Here is a 20,100-nt window from a genome sequence, read left to right on the forward strand (position 1 = left end):
TATCTTAAATTTGCAATTTCCTCTAGTCTTATATCCCCCAATGCATCATTCAGCCTTCCTACTGAAGCTTTGTGCATACCTCTCCCTTCATCTCACCATTAAATGCTGGAGTTTTCAAACTTCTCAGCCTTCCTCATGTGAATTTCATCATGAACCCTTTCACTGCTCCCTAGATTTTTAGAAGATACTTTAACTTACCTTTTCAACTATTCTAACTTCCACCTTAAATCCACTTCTTATTTTACCATTTGTAAAGCACCATGAATCACTTCATTCAAAAGTCATGATATCAACAAGTAAGTTTGCTGTCTGGGTTTTAAATGTCCTTTACAGCAGAAGTTTCTTATACCACCAAACATGCTGCTTAGTTAGAAAAGTCATGTGCAGTAGCCTCAGCACTTCCTGAAGACAGCAAGGAGGCTGAGCTTCAAGAGCTGCTAACAACGCCACAGCAGCAATGAGACCGATAAATTAAACAAGATTTGAAAACAACCATTACAAAATTTAATGTGAGTTTCAGCATACATGTTCCAAAGAGATTGGGGCAGCAAACAATTCATGAAACAGTTGTTAGTCCAGTCTACATCAATGTTCTACACTATGTGCAAATGTAATTGCAATCACTTATCATTTTTGATTCCTTGATGTATTTAATAGATAGGAGGAGAAAAGGAAATAACCATTTTATAGATTTGGCAGGTAGGAAGAGAATATAGAATATAAAGTGATTTTTCCTTTCAGCACTTCTGCTTTGAGAGTGTATGTTGAAAGTATCCTACTGCCTAATTCAGTGCTCCTTTAAGGTGTTAACCAAGAAGCAAAAGTAGTGAGCTGATTGATGAGCAATCTCAGCGAGTTCAAGAATGCAGGTTGCTCTTTGGCTCCTCCGACAAGGTTGTATTATGGCTCAGCAACTGCTGGCTTGATATCTGAGGCTACATTGGCTGCCTAGGTCTGAACTGACACTGGCCTAAGAAGTGCCTTTGGATGAGACAGATGGATGGTGTGGATGTGTGTTCAATGATAGATAGGTCCCTTAACAGTGTCTATTATTGATTTCCCCTACTGATGAGCATTCCCTCAGTATATTCTGTGAACTATGTGGATGTGGGCTGAATGCTGTAAAAAACATATCTGAATGTCTACAAATTCCATCTTGAATGGGAGACAGTAGATTCATTGATAATGGATGCCAAAGTTTCTAGAAAAGCACCTACTGTGTGGATTTAGCCGCAGATAATCCTACGTTAATAACTGCATAAGGTACAAGGCAATTCTATGAAGTTATAATACACCCCTATACAAATACATTTAATGGATTCCATTAATAGCTGATAAGATCTGTGCAAAGTGTTTCTTGAAGTGCGAGTGCTCAAAGGTGGATGGTAGTCTATTTTAAACTGAGCACCTTGTATGTGCTTTGTTGCTGCTTCTATTCTTACTACCCACGCAAAGACTACACACATCAGAATAACTATTTGTGTGCTAGTTACTGCAGGTTAGTATGCACATATGATGAGACACTCATCTGCAGCTGGTGGCACCTCATGGACAATTTTTGGAATACGGCAGCCACAAATAAATGCCACAATGATATCAACACACAGTCAATATAATGCTATGATTAACCATGGCTGAATATATTTCAGCATGAAAGATTAGGTGCTGGATTTCCTCTTGGTTGGTAAATACCTTGCCTACTGTTACCAGGCTGTGTCCAGTACCGAAACTAACCTGGGATTCTGATTTGACTGCTTCATTTAGTGTTTTATGGTAGGTGATTTGTTATTTGTCTTGGCGGCCCTGCTGGACCTTATAAAATAGAACTGGAGTCACCTCCGTCTGCCTCCAACCCAGCGTGCCCACAACCATTTCATTGGGTTGAAATCCAGATATAAGCAAGGAATGAGATATGGCAATTATGGTAATATGCAAATGCAGAATAAACAATGCATATACCTCTTAAGTTAGGTAATTTTAATAATGGTCATACTGTTTTGTACTGGTCCCTCTTTTTCTTAAAAGTTCAGTTGGTTTATAAGCATGAAAATTGTTGGTGGAAATTTTTTGCATGTGCCTCATCATCAGTGAATGGCTTCTCTGAGAAATTACTTAAGAATGAACTTTCAGAGGAAATGGTGGAGGCTAGTACAATTACAACATTTAAAGGGCATCTGGAGGGTACATGAATTAGAAAGGTTTAGAGGGATAAGGGACAAATTCTGGCAAATGGGGCTAGATTAATTTAGGATATCTGGTCAGCATGGATGAGGTGGATCGCAATTCTATGACAATTACTACTAGCTAGAGAATCACCTGCAAGGGCTTTCTTTCCTGCTCCTGCACTGTTACGTTTGAAATCTCCAAGGATCTATTCATATTGGAAAGGCCAATGTTATTATTTTTATTCCCTGCCACATGAAGCTGAATTGGGCTATTTGACTTGTGGATGAGTTTCCAATCATACATCCACATTTGGCTGCCTATTTTCACCTCTAAGATCAACCTGCTCCACCCCTTCGTCAGCTGACCTTCTTTTGAAGCCCTCAAATCTGATCTTGCCACCTCCCAATGACTGTTTCGATATGGTCATGATCAGCTGCCCATTTCGCAACCCCATAAATTTGAGACCATCTAAAAATCTGCCTCTGGTACATTAACTCAAAACTAAAAGGATCCTGTTCATACTTCAGCCTTGTATTTGCTGTCTTACGCTGACACTTTAGGCATGGTAATACCTCAACTTTAAAATCCTTATCAGTGTATTCAAGTTCCTGCCTTTCTCCTTAAATTTCTTTTAGCTTAAAACTTGAGATCTCTGAACTTCAACTCACGCATCCTCACTAGTTTAGATCGAGTGATCAGTGGTAGCCAGGTTTTCAGCTGCCTAGGTGCTAAATTCAGATTCTTCGCCATCTCTTCAGCCTCCTTTTAACTCAAGATTAAGGCCTTCTGTGGTCACATAATTCAGTATCCCTATGCAGCTAGGTGTTAAAGTTTGCTTGATAATGATCATGTGTAACACATTGTGATGTCTTAAGTTGTTTGAAGTGTTATATAAATGCAGTACTGAAGAGGAGCCACATTGGACACGAAGCATTAATTTTGATTCTCTAAGCACAGATACTTTCAAACTGCTGGAGTAGCTTTGTAGTACTTGCTTTTCTAGAAGCTGTTGTTAAATATGTGCTTTTTTTGCTGGTTTGTCAGAAAATCTAACTGTTGTCAAACGACCAGCACGGTTAGAATGTTATTTTCTCCATTGATGGGTTTGGGCAATGCATGCCGTCTTTGGGTGATTTCCGTCATCAGCTTCCTTTGAACATTTCCTCCCTCCCACCATGCACTGAATTAATCAAACACCCGTAACGTTCTCTGATCTGTGTTGAGGTCCTCTTATGGGCAAGTGTTCACCTGAGTCAACACCTATTCCAAAGCTGTAATCTTCTGAAAGGGGTGCTCCTCTAGCCCAACAATGGCAACGGTCTTTTGTCGCACTTCCCCAGCATTATCTCCCTGGTTTCTTAAATGCATCAAACCCTGCTTCAATGAACTTCATATAATTTTATTCTCCACGAATGTCCAATGTTGAAACTGCATACTTTAAAACCACACTTCACTTCACATCCCCCTCTAACAGCTAGCATATTTCCTGGCAACCCGTGTGAGCAGTGCAGAATATTTATGTATTTCAGATGGAAAACTCTTGCAAAGTTTGCCTTGGATGCTTCTAACATAATGGAGTAGTCACAAACACTACTATATTTACCATTACAATGCTCAAAACTGTGCCTTCCAGTCAGCTTACAACTGCCTTTTCAATTCGATCACTATAAACTCAGCTAACTGGGGAATTTAGTACAAGGGATTACAACTTCTGGCAAAGTGCAAGTGCATAGACAGAGGAGAACAGTACCTGTAGGGCTTTCCTATTTATCTAGCTTGACAGATTCACTGTTTGTCTGCATGGTATAATCTACTGAGAAAACCTCCATAAGCATGAAAGCAATTCAGATATATCCACAAACATGGATGTTCCTTCCAGGCACATACAAGTTCCTTTACAAATTTTGAATTACAAGTTGTTTGCTAATTTGCAAGAGTGGATGGGCAACATCCCTGATACTTGGAATATATTAACAGTCTTTGCTCTAAGTTGAATTCTTTCACAAACATGCCACTGTTGTTACCTCTCTCCACCTTCAAAAAAGCTGCAAAGGAATAAGATCATAAGGAACGACCCAGCATTAACATAGGTACAGCACCACATCCTGCCCAAATCAACCGTACAAGTCTCGCTCAGGAAGATTTTGGGACCTGTGCTGAAATTGGGAGTTGCCCTGCAGATTTGCCAAGGAAAAGCCTGATATGGTTATACTGACTAAATCATACTTTATAAATAATATCCCAGATGGCTCCATCACCATCCCTGGGTGCATCCAGTTTAGTAGCACAAGAGTGACAACACTGGTATTCAGTCAAGGAGTCACCATGTCGAGAATCCTCAACATTGCCTCTGGGCCCTATGTAATCTCATGACACGAGGTCAAACATGAACAAGAAAATGTCCTTATTGTTACTTAACATCCCCCTTAACTGATAAATCAGTGTCCAATATGAGATGGAGGATGAATGGAAGGTGAAGGGGAGAGGCTCAGGAGCACCATTGGAGACCAAGGTGGGCAGGTCCTGAAATGTATATGTCAGATCAGGCCTATGCAGTTGGTGAGGGAACACAGGTGAAAAACCTACCTGACCCTGCTCTCCCAATCAAACTGTTCCAAATGCACATGTTTAAAGCAGTGTTATTGTAGGAGTAGCCACCAGACATCATATGTGGAGACAAAGGCCTCTCTTCACATGCAAGATGCTGTATGTCACATTCTATCATTGTAGTCAATAGAACAGAGTCATAACAGACTGTTACAGATATAAAGATTTTTCAGTCTTTTGTTTTAGGGCTGTCTAAAGTAAAAGAGAATAGGGTAGAGGTCATGTGACCTGCTTTAAATCCTGCTTGACAACAAGCCTGCGTGACTTAGTTGCTATGGGGTTAGTGAGGCCCATTTTATATATTGTGAAAAAGGTCTAAGATGACAGGGTATCTGTGATGGCCCTGGATTGATCGTTAATCTCTCAAATCACTGGCAGGTATTGGAATGTTAGGCTTTGGAAATGGCCGCATATAAAATCTATTATTTTGTTTCAAGATAGAATGGCATTGAAGGTCTATTTAATGGCTAATTAACATTCCTGTCTGGATATAGGGTCTGTGGAATACACATTGCTAGAGGGACAGGCTTTGACAGTGGGAGAGTTCGTAGCATTCAACATAGCGTTGAATCACAAGGCTTTTTATAGAAGACAAAATCCCGAAATATCTCAGACAGGTCAGTCCATAAGGATCTGGGAAAGGGAGCAGGAAGCATAACCAAATTGAATTGCTCACCACACAGAATGCGAGTGGAGCTTACACTCAGGTTAAAGTTACTGAGTTTGTGAGGATTGAAACAAGGCTGGAGGATTCAACTACTTTTGGGCTTAATGAAGAATTTCCAGAGTAAATCTCATTGTGCAGGTCAGTTGGGAAATTAAAAGTTTTATGGCTGTCAAAAGAAAAAGGAAGCAAGCAATTGGAAGCTGAGAACTGCCTTTGGCTGATTTCTGGAGAATGAAGTGTCTATTTATGGGACTGTGTAAAGCATACACGCAGGGAGATTTTTTTTAATGTTTTAAGTTGGATCATTAAGGTGGATCATTCCTGTTGTCTATGGTACAGCTTGTCTACCTAGTGTTTAGGCAATGTTACGTTTAGTCTGTTTATTACAGAAGTCTTTAAAACATTGAAATTTTGTTGCCTAAATCTCAGTTGATCACTGGGATTGAAATAATTTTTAGAAAGACATGTCTCCAGGGATCATTAGCAGTAACAGTTCAAAATAGGGCAAAGAGGTACAGTGTGCCAACAGCCACAATAGAATTGAAAGACACAATGTAAATCAAAAAACAATGATTTGTGAATAGGTAGTGAAAAAGGTTTGGGTGATTTTAATCTTCATTTAAATTGGACAAACCAAATTGACAAAGGTAGTCTTGAAGATGCGTTCACACAGTATATTTGGATAGTTTCTTAGAACAATATGTTCTGAACTAGATGGGACTTAAGCTACTTTAAGCCTGGTAATGTGTAACAAGACAGGATTTATTAACAATTCTAGAGTAAAGGATCTGCCACACAAGAATGATAATAGTATGGTAGAATTTCACATTCAACTTGAGGATAGCAAGTTCAAGTTAGAAATAAAGTATCTTAAAGAAAGATGATTACAATGAATCAAGCAAACATGATAGACAAGGAAAATAGGGACTGCGGTAAGGCAGCAGAAACATAGTAGCAGATATTTTAAGGAAATATTTCATAATTCATAATAAAGATCCATTGCATTGAGAAAAGACTTTAAAAACAAAAGGATGCACATCCTGGAATAAATAAGGAAGGATGGTATCAAATTGAAAGAAATGGCAAACAAAACCACTAATGTTCGTGGTAGTCAGAAGTTTGGGAACATTTTAGAAATCAAAAGATTTCAGATAGAAAATTGAAATTAAAGTACATTAAACTAGCAAGAAACATAAAAACAGACATTAAGAATGAGACTGGGTAATTAATAATGGGAAACAAGGAAATGACAGAGGCACTGAACAATATTTTGCATCTGTTGTCACAGAAGCAGCAGCAAAAGGTAGGGTGAATTAAAAACAAATTGCCAACACAAGAAAAAGTACCAGGGAGATTAATGGGGCACAAGGCTAGCAAGTCCCTTGTACCAGCACATAGGGTCTTCAAAAGATGTGATTGCAGAGACAATGGGGGCACTGATTATAACTTTGCACACCACACAACACCCACCCTTTCCAGAGAATTATTCAATACTCCTTCATATGAAACACCAATTGGATGAAGCACTTGAATGTCGCAAGATAACAGAATGCACCCTGTGAAGGTCCAACAGCAAGATAACAATAGCACAGTAGCACCACTACTGAACAAGCTTCCCCAGTCTTAAAGAAAACACCAGCTGGGCAAGTTCTACAATGAGGGAACTAACAAATAAGACCTATTCAACTTTCTTCATACTGATCTACCTGCAGCAGATGCATCTAGTCATGAAAAAGTGTTGAGAGAAGTAAATAGTCCAAAGTCCTTGTACAGACAAAGCCTTCACATTGAGGGAAACAAGTTCACAAGAGGAGACTGCAATAGGACTACAAAGGTTAAATGAATGTGCCAAAGACTGGCAGACTTTGCTTTTTGGCTAGAAAATCAGTGTATGATTTAAAATTGTGAAAGATTGTAGAAACTTGGTAATACAGAGGGATTTGTGTCTCCTTCTAAGTTAATTATATAGTCAGCAGCAGGTACAGCAAGTGATTACAAAGGTACATGTAACGTTATCATTTATTGCAAAGACAATTCCATACTCAAGAGTGTGGAATGCTCTTCTCTAGGGAATAATGGAGAGTAGTCTTTAATTGATTCAAGGATGAGTTAGAAAGATTTTTAATAGATAAGGGAGTTGAATTTGAGTGTAAATGGAGGCAGGGAAGAAAATGAAATATGAGCATAACTAAGTTAATCATAACCTTACTGAATGGGGGAGCTGGTCAAAGAGCCAAATGGCAACTGCCGCTCCCAGGTGTCATGGTCCTACGCCCCTTGCATTGTGTGGCACTGAAATTTGTTTAGCACAGTGATAAACAGATTTAGCAATTCCAACTGGATACCCATGAGGCACTGTGTGCTATCAGCAGCAAAAGAACACATTGAGCCACAAATCTGTTACATCATGGCTCTGCTTTATCCCCCAAATTACCACGACATCAAGTCAAGGGTTCAATCTTGGTTCAAGAAAGAGTGCATACCTGCAACAGCACCAGGCATACCTAACAACAAGCCATCTACCTAGTGAAGCTACAAACACAGAAACTACCTGCAACAGGGAACAGCATAAGCAGCTCACAACATACAGAACTAAGCAGTCCCACGACTAATAGATCAGCTCTCAATTCCACAATCCTACTACAACTAGAGTGAATGGCTGTGGATGATTCAACAAATAGAAAAAGGCAGGTCCACAAATACTCCCATCCTCAGCAAAAGGTAAGCCCAGCACATCAATGCAAAAGACAAGACTGAAGCATTTGTAACCATTTTCAGTCCAAAGTGATGAGTAGATAATCCATCATAGCCTTTTCCTGGCAGGATTTGAGTAGAGGTTCCTGGAACATTCCTGGGTCTCCGGATTAACAGTCCAACAATATTAGCATTCGACCACCACCTCCCCTGCTACTATTTTCAAGAGTAAGTCAGAAGCTACAGATTCTCTGGTAAGTAGCTCACCTCTCTACACCAAAAAAACCATACATCAAATCAGAAGTATGATACAGGTTTTCTGCTGCCAAGATGCTGCTTGGCCTGTGTTCATCCAGCTCTACACTTTGTTATCCCTGATACAGTACTGTTCTCTTGCCTGGATGAATCCAACACCAGCAACACTCAAGAAGCTTTATACCATCCAGGACAAAGCATTGCACTTGACTGGTGCCCTATTAATCCTCTACACATAGTGGCAGTAGTATGTACTACCTACAAGATGCACTACAGTAACTCATCACAACTCCTTCAACTGCACTTTCCAAACCTCTACCACCTAAAGATTCATTGACAGCAAATGCACTCGAGTGCAACTCCTTGCAAGTTTCTCTCTAAGCCACACACCAGTTTGACTTGGAAATATATTGCCATTTCTTCACCGTCAGAGTCAAAATTCTGGAACTCACTTCCTAATATTATCAGGAGTCTATCATTGGTACGTAAATTGCAGCAGTTCATGAAGGCATCTCATCACCACCAAGGGCAATTAGGAATTAGAAGCATGTGCTCGTCTTATTCAATACAATGACTCTTTCCAATAGATGCCAAAATATAACTGTGCAGAACAAGTCATATCAGTGTCCTCTGAAAAGGTCTGAAACTTTTTCACTTCTTGTGTTTGCCACTCAAAACAAATGCCCAAGGACAAATATTTAGGGAAACCTCAAAGGAAAAATGGCAATAGCTTGCTAAGGCAAGTAAATGCTCTCAAGAAAGAGAGATTCATAATTATTTTCCATAATGCAAAGCTGTGATCCATTGCACGTACAGCTAATAAATAAAATTTCGACAGGAGATTTTTCAGGTCATGTTTCACACCAAAAGTACTTTGATGGAACACAAGTCAGGTCATTAAGCATGACAAAGTTTCCACTCATTAGTTATTGTTCATTTTCACCAAGTTCAATAAGATAATTTAACACAGAAATGACCAGGAGACTTTTAGATTTACATTCAGATAAAGGTGTCAAACAGTTGTATAATATTCTGCTAATCTAAATAAAACACACACACACACTCACTCACAATTCAAAATTTTGTCATAAAAGCATCGTAACAGTTAGGACACTTACACATCAAGTTTTTTGTAGAGGTCTTGCAACAAGGGATGCTTCTTCCTTGCCATACATGAATTCATAATTTGTATATAATCCCAACCCCTTAAATGTACATCATCGTTGGAAAGTGCAATTTTGGACCAAAAAGATAGGTAGTATTTTCATTTAAAAGATGTAGTTAACTCACACCATCCAGATTCAAAAGGCATAATAAAAAGTGAACCATCAACCTCGAATTTCTGAAAACTGTGCTGTCAGAAGGCATTTAACACTGACCAGAATAATTTCCTTACATAGCTGAGCACTAAATTTATTAAATAGCATTATAATGTAGAATTTGCTACACCTTCACTGATTTTGGAGCTTCTTATTCTGCATTAGGCTGTATTTTGAATTCATGTCAAAAGGGCGCTGCAGGTCTTTCTTTACTGCACGTTTTAACAAAAATAGTATATCTAATACTACATTTGAAGTCATGAATCAAAATTATCCCACTTACCGGATTTTTGTCAGGATGCATTGTGAGTGCAAGTTTCTTAAATGCTTGCCTTATCTGGCGATTAGTTGCGCTTTTTGATAATCCAAGCAATTTATAATAGTCCTCATCAGTATAAACTAGAGCTGATAAGCATGTTATAACAAAAATACATAAAATAATTTTGTTTGAGGACAGTTTACGCTTCTCTGAAGCAAGAAAATTAAGACAGAAATGTTCCATTTTGCAGAACAGAATTTCAATCAATTCTGAATATGCCTGGCGTGTGTTCTCATTTAAGTTGCTGGCATGGTTCTTGATCTTTGTTTATAACAGCATCCTTATTCTTGAGGTTATTTCAATAATTGATTGTCATGCTGTCTTCCAAGTTAGACTCTGCAATCAAAAGAAACTCAGCTGTTACTACATTCGCTCCTTTTTATGACAGGAACAAACAGAAGCAAATCCACTTTAATCTTATGCAATAAGTTAGCTAAAAATTGCTTTACTTATTCATAAAAGCTTCAGAAGTCATACATGACAGTGGAACACTAGGACAGATGTAGGAATCAATTCCCCATTTAATTTCAATGGGACTGACGCTGATGTAGTGAAGAGAGTCAAGTTCCTCGGAGTGATGACAGCTGACAACCTGTCCTGGACTTCCTATGTAGATGTGAAGGTACACCAATGCCTAGCCTTCCTCAGGAGGCTGAGGAAATTTGGCACATCCAGAAGGACCCCTCACCAATTTCTACAGATGCACCACTGAAAGCATACTGTCCAGGTGCACAATGGCTCAGTATGGCAACTGCTGTGCCCAGGACCGTAAGAAACTACAGAAGGTGGTGTGCTCAGCCCAGACTATCATAGAAGCCAACCTTCCATCCATGGATTCCATTTACATGGCTCACTGTCACAGAAAGGCTGCCAACATCAAAGACCTCCCACCATGGTAAAGATCTCCTATAATCTCTTCAGTCAGACAGAAAATACAGAAACCTGAACACATGCATGAGCAAATTCAGTAACAGCTTCTTCCTGGCCGTTATTTGACTGATGTATGGACTCTCTTGCCTCAAGCAAAGCTGATGTTGCTAATGTTGACCTCGCCTAACCTGTGTGCCCCTGTCCAAGTTGTTTTGATCTGTTCAGTCAGTTCTGACATAACATGATAGTTCTATTCTTATGCAAGCTCGCGTCATAAGAAAATCGTGCAATAGCTGTGCCATTTAAACTAACGAGGCCAGAATTGTGTTATAGCCAATACATGAAAGAAAAGTTTGTGTTCCACAAATAGCAGTCTAAATTCTTCAATCATGTTAAAGGTAATTCACATTGAAGAAACACTTGTTATATCAGAACCAACCATAATCCTTGCTTACTAGAATCTACTTGTACTGCTCGGAATCAAAGCTTTTCACTGCATTTTGGTACATGCAACAATAAATCAATTCACCTCAGCATAATCAGGCCTCCGCTTTCTCTCTTCAGATGCTGCCAGACCTGCTGAGTTTCTCTGGCAATTTTTGTTTTCATTTCAGATTTCAAGAAACCTCAGTTCTTGGTTTTATTCTCGTGATTTGTCAAAGCAATTCTGGCTTTCAAAAAATAACTTGTCTGACTGATTGCTGGGGGATGAATAAGCTTTCAGTTATAAAAACCGAAAGAACTGCAGATGCGTAAATTGGGAACAAGAACAGAAGTGGTTGGAAAAGCTCAGCAGATCTGGTAGCATCTGTGAAGAAAAAAAAAATCAGAGTTAATGCTTCTGGTCCAGTGACCGTTCCTCAGAATTAAGCTTTCAGCTATCTTAACTAGTATCAGTACCTAGTCCTCATTTTTCACCCTACCAGCCTCAACGTACTCTGCCATTTCTGTCACTTCCAAACGCATCTCTCCCTCCATTAGCAATCCGAAAGGACTGCACTCTCCACAAAATGGTTCACTCCTCAACTGCGCCTTGACTCTGTCTCACAACACCTTCCAGCTGCAGGAGATGTAATACATGGCCCATTTCCTCCTCTTCCGTCACTATCCGAAGTTCTAAACATTCCTGATAGAAAAGGAGCAATTTACTTGTACTTATTTCAATTAAGTACACTATATTTGCTGCTTAGAATGTGGTCTTTTCTACACAGGGGAGACCAAATGCAGATTGGGTGAGTGCTTTGACCATTCAGTAGGCATTACTCCACACTGGTAGATGCTTGACATGTTAATTCACCACTTTGCTCCCATACTCACATTTTAGTCCATAACCTGTTGCGGTGTTTAGTAAAGCTCAAGATCCATTGTTGTGAAAGTCTCAATCTTGTTTTACATGTTTTATTTTCAAACAGATAGTATTATTATTCTGGACATTCACATTCAAGGCAAATGCCTTGTTGCATTACTACAACGATTAACACTCTCGTTTCCTTTTGTTCCATAACATCCTTGTCATTTAATCTCTCCTGCCTTCTGCTCTCTCCCAGACATTTCCTTTTGTCCTTCCTTCCCTTTCCCTGTACAACCAAGGTTTCTGCTTTCCTTCAGAAGACTCAGATCTGATTTGAAACTTCAACTCTGGGCTGAGTAATTCCAACACTTTCTGCTTATATTTCAGATCTCTAACATCCACAACTGTTTGCTTTTGTCAAAAACAAAGGGTTTTAGCCAGAGCCATAAGTCAGTGGAAAAGGAAACATGCAACTAAATCAGGTGGAAAACACATGCACATTTCTTTATATTAATGTTGGTCAACTTTTGAGTGACCACTTACAATACATTATTATTTTTGAGAACAAAATCAAATAAATAAAGTGAAATAAAAGACAGAACATATACCCATAAAATGCCTTTCTTTTGAAACACATTAATTGTTGAGTTTAGGCAATTTGTACAAACAACTGTCACACAGAAAAAGCCTACAAATAACAATCACGGAACTGACCAGATGACGTGCTTTGGTATCACTGGCCAAGGAATAAAAGGTTGATTAGGACACAGGAACAACTTACGTACACTTCTCCGAAGTGTCACAGCGTCTTTCACAGCACCTAAGCAAGGGAACTGGATCTTTTTTAATGAAGGTGAAACGTCTGACTCTATAACACTCTCTCAACATGACAGTGAACTATCAGACAAGATCATGTGCTTTAACCCTTCAATGATGCTTGAACCCACACAGAAGTATGGGTTCACATTGTTTTAAGAATGCCAGGTAGCATAACACTTTTCAATTGCAAATCAGCTCTGTTCATATGCTACCACATATGGTACTGGATATCCAGAAAAAGTGCTAAAGATGTAGATGCTAGAAATTTGAAATAAAAGTTAAAAAGGTACCATAAAGTGAAGATTATTTGGGGAGAGGAAAAACATAACATTTCAGGGTAGTCTGAAGGTGATAGCTTTCATGGGCTCATCATTTGTCACAAAACTCAAGTTCCTTTCTCCACATACCATTGATGCAAGTGCAGTATGAGTTGCTTGCCTACAGTCTGCATGTGTGCCTCAAATTTGACAAATTGTGTTAATCAAGGCCAAGTGTTTCATCATTTTCAAATCACAATATGTGCACTGAATCCAAAGGAATTACTGAGCTTGATTTTGTCCTTTCAAATGTAAGCTATATCCAGGGAAATTACTTTTGAGGATCCTATGGAATAGTACTATTAATAGAACTAAATTGAAGAAATGAACTGAGTATTTGATGACATTTAGCATAATATTAAATCATATTGCTAAATTACTTTTCTGAATATTTGGACAGATGCTCAATAAATCTTCTGGCACCACTGGATATCTGGTAGAAAACTAGAAACAAATTTCTTCAGGTGTGTGATCAATGTTAATCTAGAGTCCATTTAATGTGCCTTTATACAGTGCTTAATGCATTGCTCTGCATATGTTTCTTGTTATATATTCTAAAATTTTACCCACTTGCAAATACCATTAGATAAGCTGCCACGTTGTTGGATTGAATTTCAAAACACCTGTTTGCTGAGTTACCTAACTACAGCAACAACCGTGACACACCCAACCAAATGATCGACATCCTGAGAGTACAGCAATATTTAAACTTTAGGTTCACTCTGAACGAATTTACATAATATGAATAGAAAATGAAAACATTATGCTATTTTAATGAGGTAATCCCACTAGGTTAACAGTAGCTTTGACCATTTTCTGGATGCCTGCAGATCAAGTACTATATGCGTACAATAAAGAATTGACTTGCCATTGAAAGGTTTTACGCTATCTGGCACCATTAGACTGTTTAGCTTTCAGGTGCCTGCAAATATGTTCCCTAAAATTTTGCACAGGAACTGAAGCACTGACTCTAGTACAGTGCTCCTGCCATGACCATGGGGTTCAAGCTTGAATCCAAGACTTTAACAAAACAGTAGATAGGATCTGAGTCTGAACTATCACATAAATTTTGAAAAAAAAAGTCTGCTTTACAATTAAAAACCACCGTTTAACGTATCATTTGATCTCTTCTACATGAATTCAAACTTATAGACTGTCAGTATGGGTTTCTTCCTTTAGTTTTGGTCCCAATGCAAATTGCAAGGCAGTTCAACTAGTAAAGTTTATATCTAACTCTGCTACTTCTTGTAACTATGCAAGTACAGGGCGGCACGGTAGCACAGTGGTTAACACTGCAGCCTCACAGTGCCAGGGGCCTGGGATTGATTCTAGCCTTGGGCAACTATCTGTGTGGAGTTTGCACATTCTCCTCGTGTCTGCGTGGGTTTCCTCCAGGTGCTCCGGTTTCCTCCCACAGTCCAAAGATGTGCAGGGTAGGTGGATTGGCCATGCTAAATTGCCCACATTGTTTAGGGAGGTGTAGATTAGGTCGGTTATAGGGGGATGGGTCAAGGTGGCATGCTCTGAGGTTCGGTGTGGACTTGTTGGGCCAAAGGGCCTGTTTCCACACTGTAGGGATTCTATGTCATGGAGGTACAGTTTATTTTATAAAGTATTCCTGTTACGAATCTGCGGTTCCCAGTAGTTTCAAATAATCACATTTCTGGGTGCATAATTTTGCAGCATCCTTCAAATATATTTCACAGGTCACACCATGTGCCACAGTCTAATACAGTATTGCTCAGCACCTGACTATACAGCAGTAGTGAGTAAGATTCTGGATACAAGTGTGCATAACAATATAGTTCCTAACTCTTCAATAGGTTAAATAATATCCCTCTTTAAGAAGATAATGCCTGTGTATAACAAAAGGATTGTTCAAATCATTAACATTAGACATACTATTAAAAGCTAAAGAGATGCCATCCTGGATTGCAGGTGAATGCTCTCTCAGTACACTATCGTCTGGGTGGTACTTTGTGGTCGCTATCACTTCCTCTTTCTACTGTGTATTTCTGTACTTCTGGTAAATGTTGAACATAGATAACGTTCTATTGACGTTTTTGCTGACGCCTACCCACCACACAACTGATTTGTCTCTGAGCTTACACATTTGTAACTGGAAAAGCCTATATCCTGGTGAAGCTTCAATATAAGGTGGACCTTTATGTTATTTATACTCTTTATTCTCTTGCACTGACAACACAACCTGCTAGCACATCTTGTGTTTTATTTTCGAGGTAAATTGTAACTCTGAAGCCTCAGGAGTAACCTCTACAGTCTTGTTGGTGTCAACATGGATTTTACATGTAGATCTATTCCAGTGGACAATGATCACTCCCTACTTTGTATACACTTATGGGAGAAAGATCATAACATTTCCTACATCCGTGCAAAATTGTCATAAGATCTGTATGTTCATACACATAGGCTCAGTTGATGTTGTCTGACTATTGATTCTCAACAACTCTTGCAGGTTTGTTGTGTGTATATTCTGAATCTGACTTATGAAACTCCCATTTGATCAAGCTAAAGCATACTTCTCAGATCTTTGCTGTCTCTTGGAGCAAATGTCCCAAAGATAGATAGGACATTTTCAGGACTTGACTTGCCTCAGTCAGGTGTTTGCACCAGGCATTCTGACACCTCCACAATGTATTTGTTGGTATGCAGCTTGATCCTAACTTTCTTGATTCTCTCTATGACTTCATTTAGATGGCCACGATGATCTTTTTCCATATAGATATCACCAGCTGCGACAACTGCATCTTCACTTCCTCGTTGTTTCATCTACTTTCTACAGGAATACATTGTAGCTCAGTTTTGAGGTTAAGAAAGGTAATCTGCGGGATTTGGTGCCATCCAAAAAGGTATGTCAAATATTGTCAACAGCAAAGATTCTGTGTCAAACTTCGAGTTCCAAAAGCCTTTTAAAATATGGTAGTAACTGCTTTTTTTAAAAAAAAATGAGATCTTTAGGATCCAGACCAAAAGGTAATGGTCTATTATGGCTTCTCACTCACCATGATGGAATTACACAAATCTACAAATTCTCTTTTTCGGGTATCAGTCTCTTCCATTCCTCTTTAAAACTGTCCTTTTGTACAGGTATTTACATGGGGGTGGGGTCAAGCGTGTGTGGACGAATCACTGTTTTCTCCTCTGGATCAAGTGACGTGCTATGAAAAATCTTAAAGCATGCAACATTCTCATCATAAACATTCTAGGTATATTTATGGCAGATACCAGGTTTTTGATCACAGACTTTTTCTGATAGCAGTTTTACTACCTTCAACCTTTAGTCACGGCTCCTCCATTTCATAGTTTACCAAAATCAGCTGTAGTACTTTGCAACTACTCACCCAGAGAATGCAGGGCCATCTGTTTCCGAGACAGACAACATGCCACTAACATACTTCCTTTGCATGCCCCTCTGATTTGGGTTGTTAGCAGTTATCAAATTTCTTCCAACATGTTGTTGACATAACATTGCTCTGTTTCTGGTTATTCTTCTTTCGAGTTTACATGAAAAATCTTCTTATAGAGGCTGAGCAGGATGGTTCAGCTCTGCTTCTAGGATAAAGTTTCAGCTTCACAATTGGTGCTTATTTTTCATTTTCTTTCAAACTGGAAAGTTCTATTCATGTCTTCTCTTAAAATTTGCAGGTGTATGGTTCCTTGGTCTACTGTATCTTCAAACACATCATCCTTTCCCCAGATATGGATAGCCTGGCTTCGCTTCCTTTTTATTTGCTCTGTTGCTCTCCAAGCAATTGGCTAGCCATCTTTGGACTCACCACAAACTCTGCATTTTTATTTATACACAGGACATTGACTTGTATCTGTGAACTTGTATTCTTCCACAGCTTTTGTAAACCATTCTTCCCATGTGATATGTAATATTTTGCTCTTATTTTACTACGTCAATCAAACGTTGTTTCCCAGGTGTTATTTGAATGCTAGCATTTTAGTTGACAACATCTCCATCGAAGGCACCATTCTTTTTTAGTACACAGATCACAAGAGTTTCTTACGCAGCATAGATGTTCGAAATGATTCTACTCTGACTTCTGAGGAAGGATCACCGGACGCGAAATGTTAACACTGATTTTTCTTCACAGATGCTGCCAGACCTGATGAGCTTTTCCAGCAATTTCTGTTTTGTTCCTGATTTACAGCATCCACAGGTCTTTCAGTTTGAATTTTATTCCAAGTCATTTCACAAATCATGCCATGTGTTACTCAGCATTAGACTGTCATGCAGTTGTGAGTAAGGTGGCATTGTGAAAACAACTGTGCATAACATAGACACAAACAAGATAACAACACAACAATCCAAATATTTTTGGAATAATATTCTGTGATTACATGCATTTTACATTAGAACTGCCATTCTGTAGACTTGGAGATCCCATGCTTAATTTACCACATCTGGTGACAGCAGTTTTGACTTCACTGTTCATTGATTTTTGAACTACAGCTGAAGAATGTGACTTTGAAAGCAAGAAAGCTGAAAGCAGGTGGCTTTGCCCAAAACAGCATCAAAAGTTGTTATCAAATTGATTTCTTTCTGATTATGGATTCTCTGGTAAATAGTACACTTTCAGCACAGAACTGCTTTATGGTAGTTTTATACAGGGTTTAAAAAAAGTAAACAAATAATCTGAACTAAATTTTCCAGAACTCCCAGATTTAGATAAATCATAATCAAGCATACACATTGCACATTTTTGCTCTTTGCAAATAGTTGACACAAAAGTGCTGGAGTGGGTAATTTGTGTGGCAGCTGTAAATGTATTTTGTTGAATTTGTAAATTAGTCCTGAAACAAGTCTAGAGATAAATTACTTAAGATTTAGGATTCTAAACTGAAAGAAACTGATTATTCTTCCTTTGGCTTTCTGAGTCAACTATAACAAAAAGAAACTTCAAAGTATGAGTAATTCAAAAATCAAGACTCGCCCTGTAAAATTACATAAATAACAAAATGTGTTTAACTCTTCTTAACTATCTGACATTTCAGAAATGAGCATATAGTCACTTAGTGTTATACAGGTTTGTTATATCAGAAATGAATTTTGATGAAAATGCAGCAAGTTTTTTTAAATGAAACATCTTGCCTCAAAGGGTTAATCTTCCACGTACAGATTCAATGTTTAAATGAATTTGGAAGAAAGGCAACCTCTTTCATGGGATTCAAATGAGACGTATGGGAGGTTTTCAAAACAAAACCCAATGAATTAATACTTGTAAACAGATCAGCTGGGAACCATAGCAACAAGGAAATCGGAATTGAATTGTCGAACGAGCTCCTCTGTCGCACTTCAGATCCAAACAGTGAATTCAGCGGCAGCAAACTTCTAACGATCATTTCACTTCTCTACTTTTAAATTACAACTTCTTAAACGCTGCGTTTCGCCAATTTCGTCTATTGTTAATTTCCTCCTCGCTGCCTGGCAAAGGTATTTCTCTGTAAGTTCACCTGATACCTCCTAATCTCAAACTGTTGCCGAGTAGTGAAATCCCCATCGTAATTCCTCACACGCTATACTTTCTAGAAGTCTCCATTCCCTTGTTTTTGTTCCCTCGTTCTCCCTCCAGCCACAGTGACTGACTCTCCAGTTTTGACAGTTAGCTCCCCCCCACGAAAAGCGGCTGCCTGCCCCCTTCACCCGCCCCCGAATGTACGATGCCGGCGGAAACCGCAAAGAGCGGCCAGGCGGCGATCGACGGGACACGGGAAGAAAGACAGCGAGGTCGGCTCTTTCGCCGGCCGTGCCGTGTTCCAGTTCACTCACCAACCGGCCAGTGCGCTTCCACCTCGGATCCTGTTTGAACCGGCACTCGCCCGCCCCGGACTCCTCTGCCGGACGCACCTAGATCCGGAGAATCCGCACACCCCCAGATAGCCCCGCCCCCGGCCGGACCCATTTCCAGGATGCGCAGACAATGGGCCGATGACGTCAGGTGCCCAGTACACGCCACGTGGAGGCCGGCTGGGGGACTGTGGCCAATGGGAGAGGGCCAGGCTTGTTACTTTCAGACAATGGGCGAAGCCCTCTGGGTGATTAGGAAATGTTACACTTAGTGAGCCCAAGAAGCTTAAAACCCTTAGGCTTTAAATTCACAGAAGAATTGTTGTAGGACAGTGATAATGTCCCCACCACTGGGTTAGGAGGCCAGGTTTCAAGACCCACATCCTCCGGCGCTGTGTATTTAACATCTCTGATTTTGCACCTAGAGATTGCTCCCATCGATGGCAAATGACTCTAAGCCACACTTTGCTGCAGAAAGATGTGTGGAAAGTTCATGATCCATCTCAATCTTAGATTAAAGGCGTCCGTGTCAGGCAACGTTAGTGCATCACTAAAACGAAGGTGTAAATCGTTGCATGCAGTACCTGAAAGTTTTTTTTTAAGGTGAAATCTAACGACATCACCGAATTCCTACACAGTGCAGAAAACTAACAAGATTGTTGCATGCGATTTTGCTAGGTCCAGTAACGGAATAATAGTCTGGGCCCCCAACTGAATCACAGAAAGTTTATGGCGCAGAAAGAGGCCACTTTTATATTATTTATTTCTTATGCACCAGTCAAAAAAAAGTCCCATCCAGCCTAATTACGCAAACAGTATTTGGTCCAAGGCACTGCAGGTTATGCACTTGAGACACAGATAAATGTACATTTTAAATAAATGTGTAGCTCAGTGAATTATAGAATGCCTACACTGTAGAAAGATGCCATTTGGACCTTTGAGTCTGCACTGACCTTCCAAG

The 20,100-nt window shown here is 39.4% G+C and overlaps 1 protein-coding gene across 3 annotated transcripts in view; it reads right to left on the reverse strand.

The window, feature by feature from the left end:
* dnajc10 (DnaJ (Hsp40) homolog, subfamily C, member 10) overlaps nucleotides 1-19,228 on the reverse strand; it is a 76,226-nt gene extending 56,998 nt beyond the window's left edge. For all 3 annotated transcript variants that reach the window (XM_048534321.2, XM_048534322.2, XM_048534320.2), the window contains exons 1-2: nucleotides 19,122-19,228; nucleotides 9,992-10,363 (exon numbers count right to left, since the gene is read on the reverse strand). In XM_048534321.2, the coding sequence (XP_048390278.1) occupies nucleotides 9,992-10,210 (219 nt within the window). In that variant the 5' untranslated portion in view covers nucleotides 10,211-10,363; nucleotides 19,122-19,228. The remainder of the gene's footprint in view (nucleotides 1-9,991; nucleotides 10,364-19,121) is intronic.
* Between the last annotated feature and the right edge of the window lie 872 nt (nucleotides 19,229-20,100).

This window comes from Stegostoma tigrinum, chromosome 7 (assembly GCF_030684315.1).
Source record: "Stegostoma tigrinum isolate sSteTig4 chromosome 7, sSteTig4.hap1, whole genome shotgun sequence".
Lineage (NCBI taxonomy): Eukaryota > Metazoa > Chordata > Chondrichthyes > Orectolobiformes > Stegostomatidae > Stegostoma > Stegostoma tigrinum.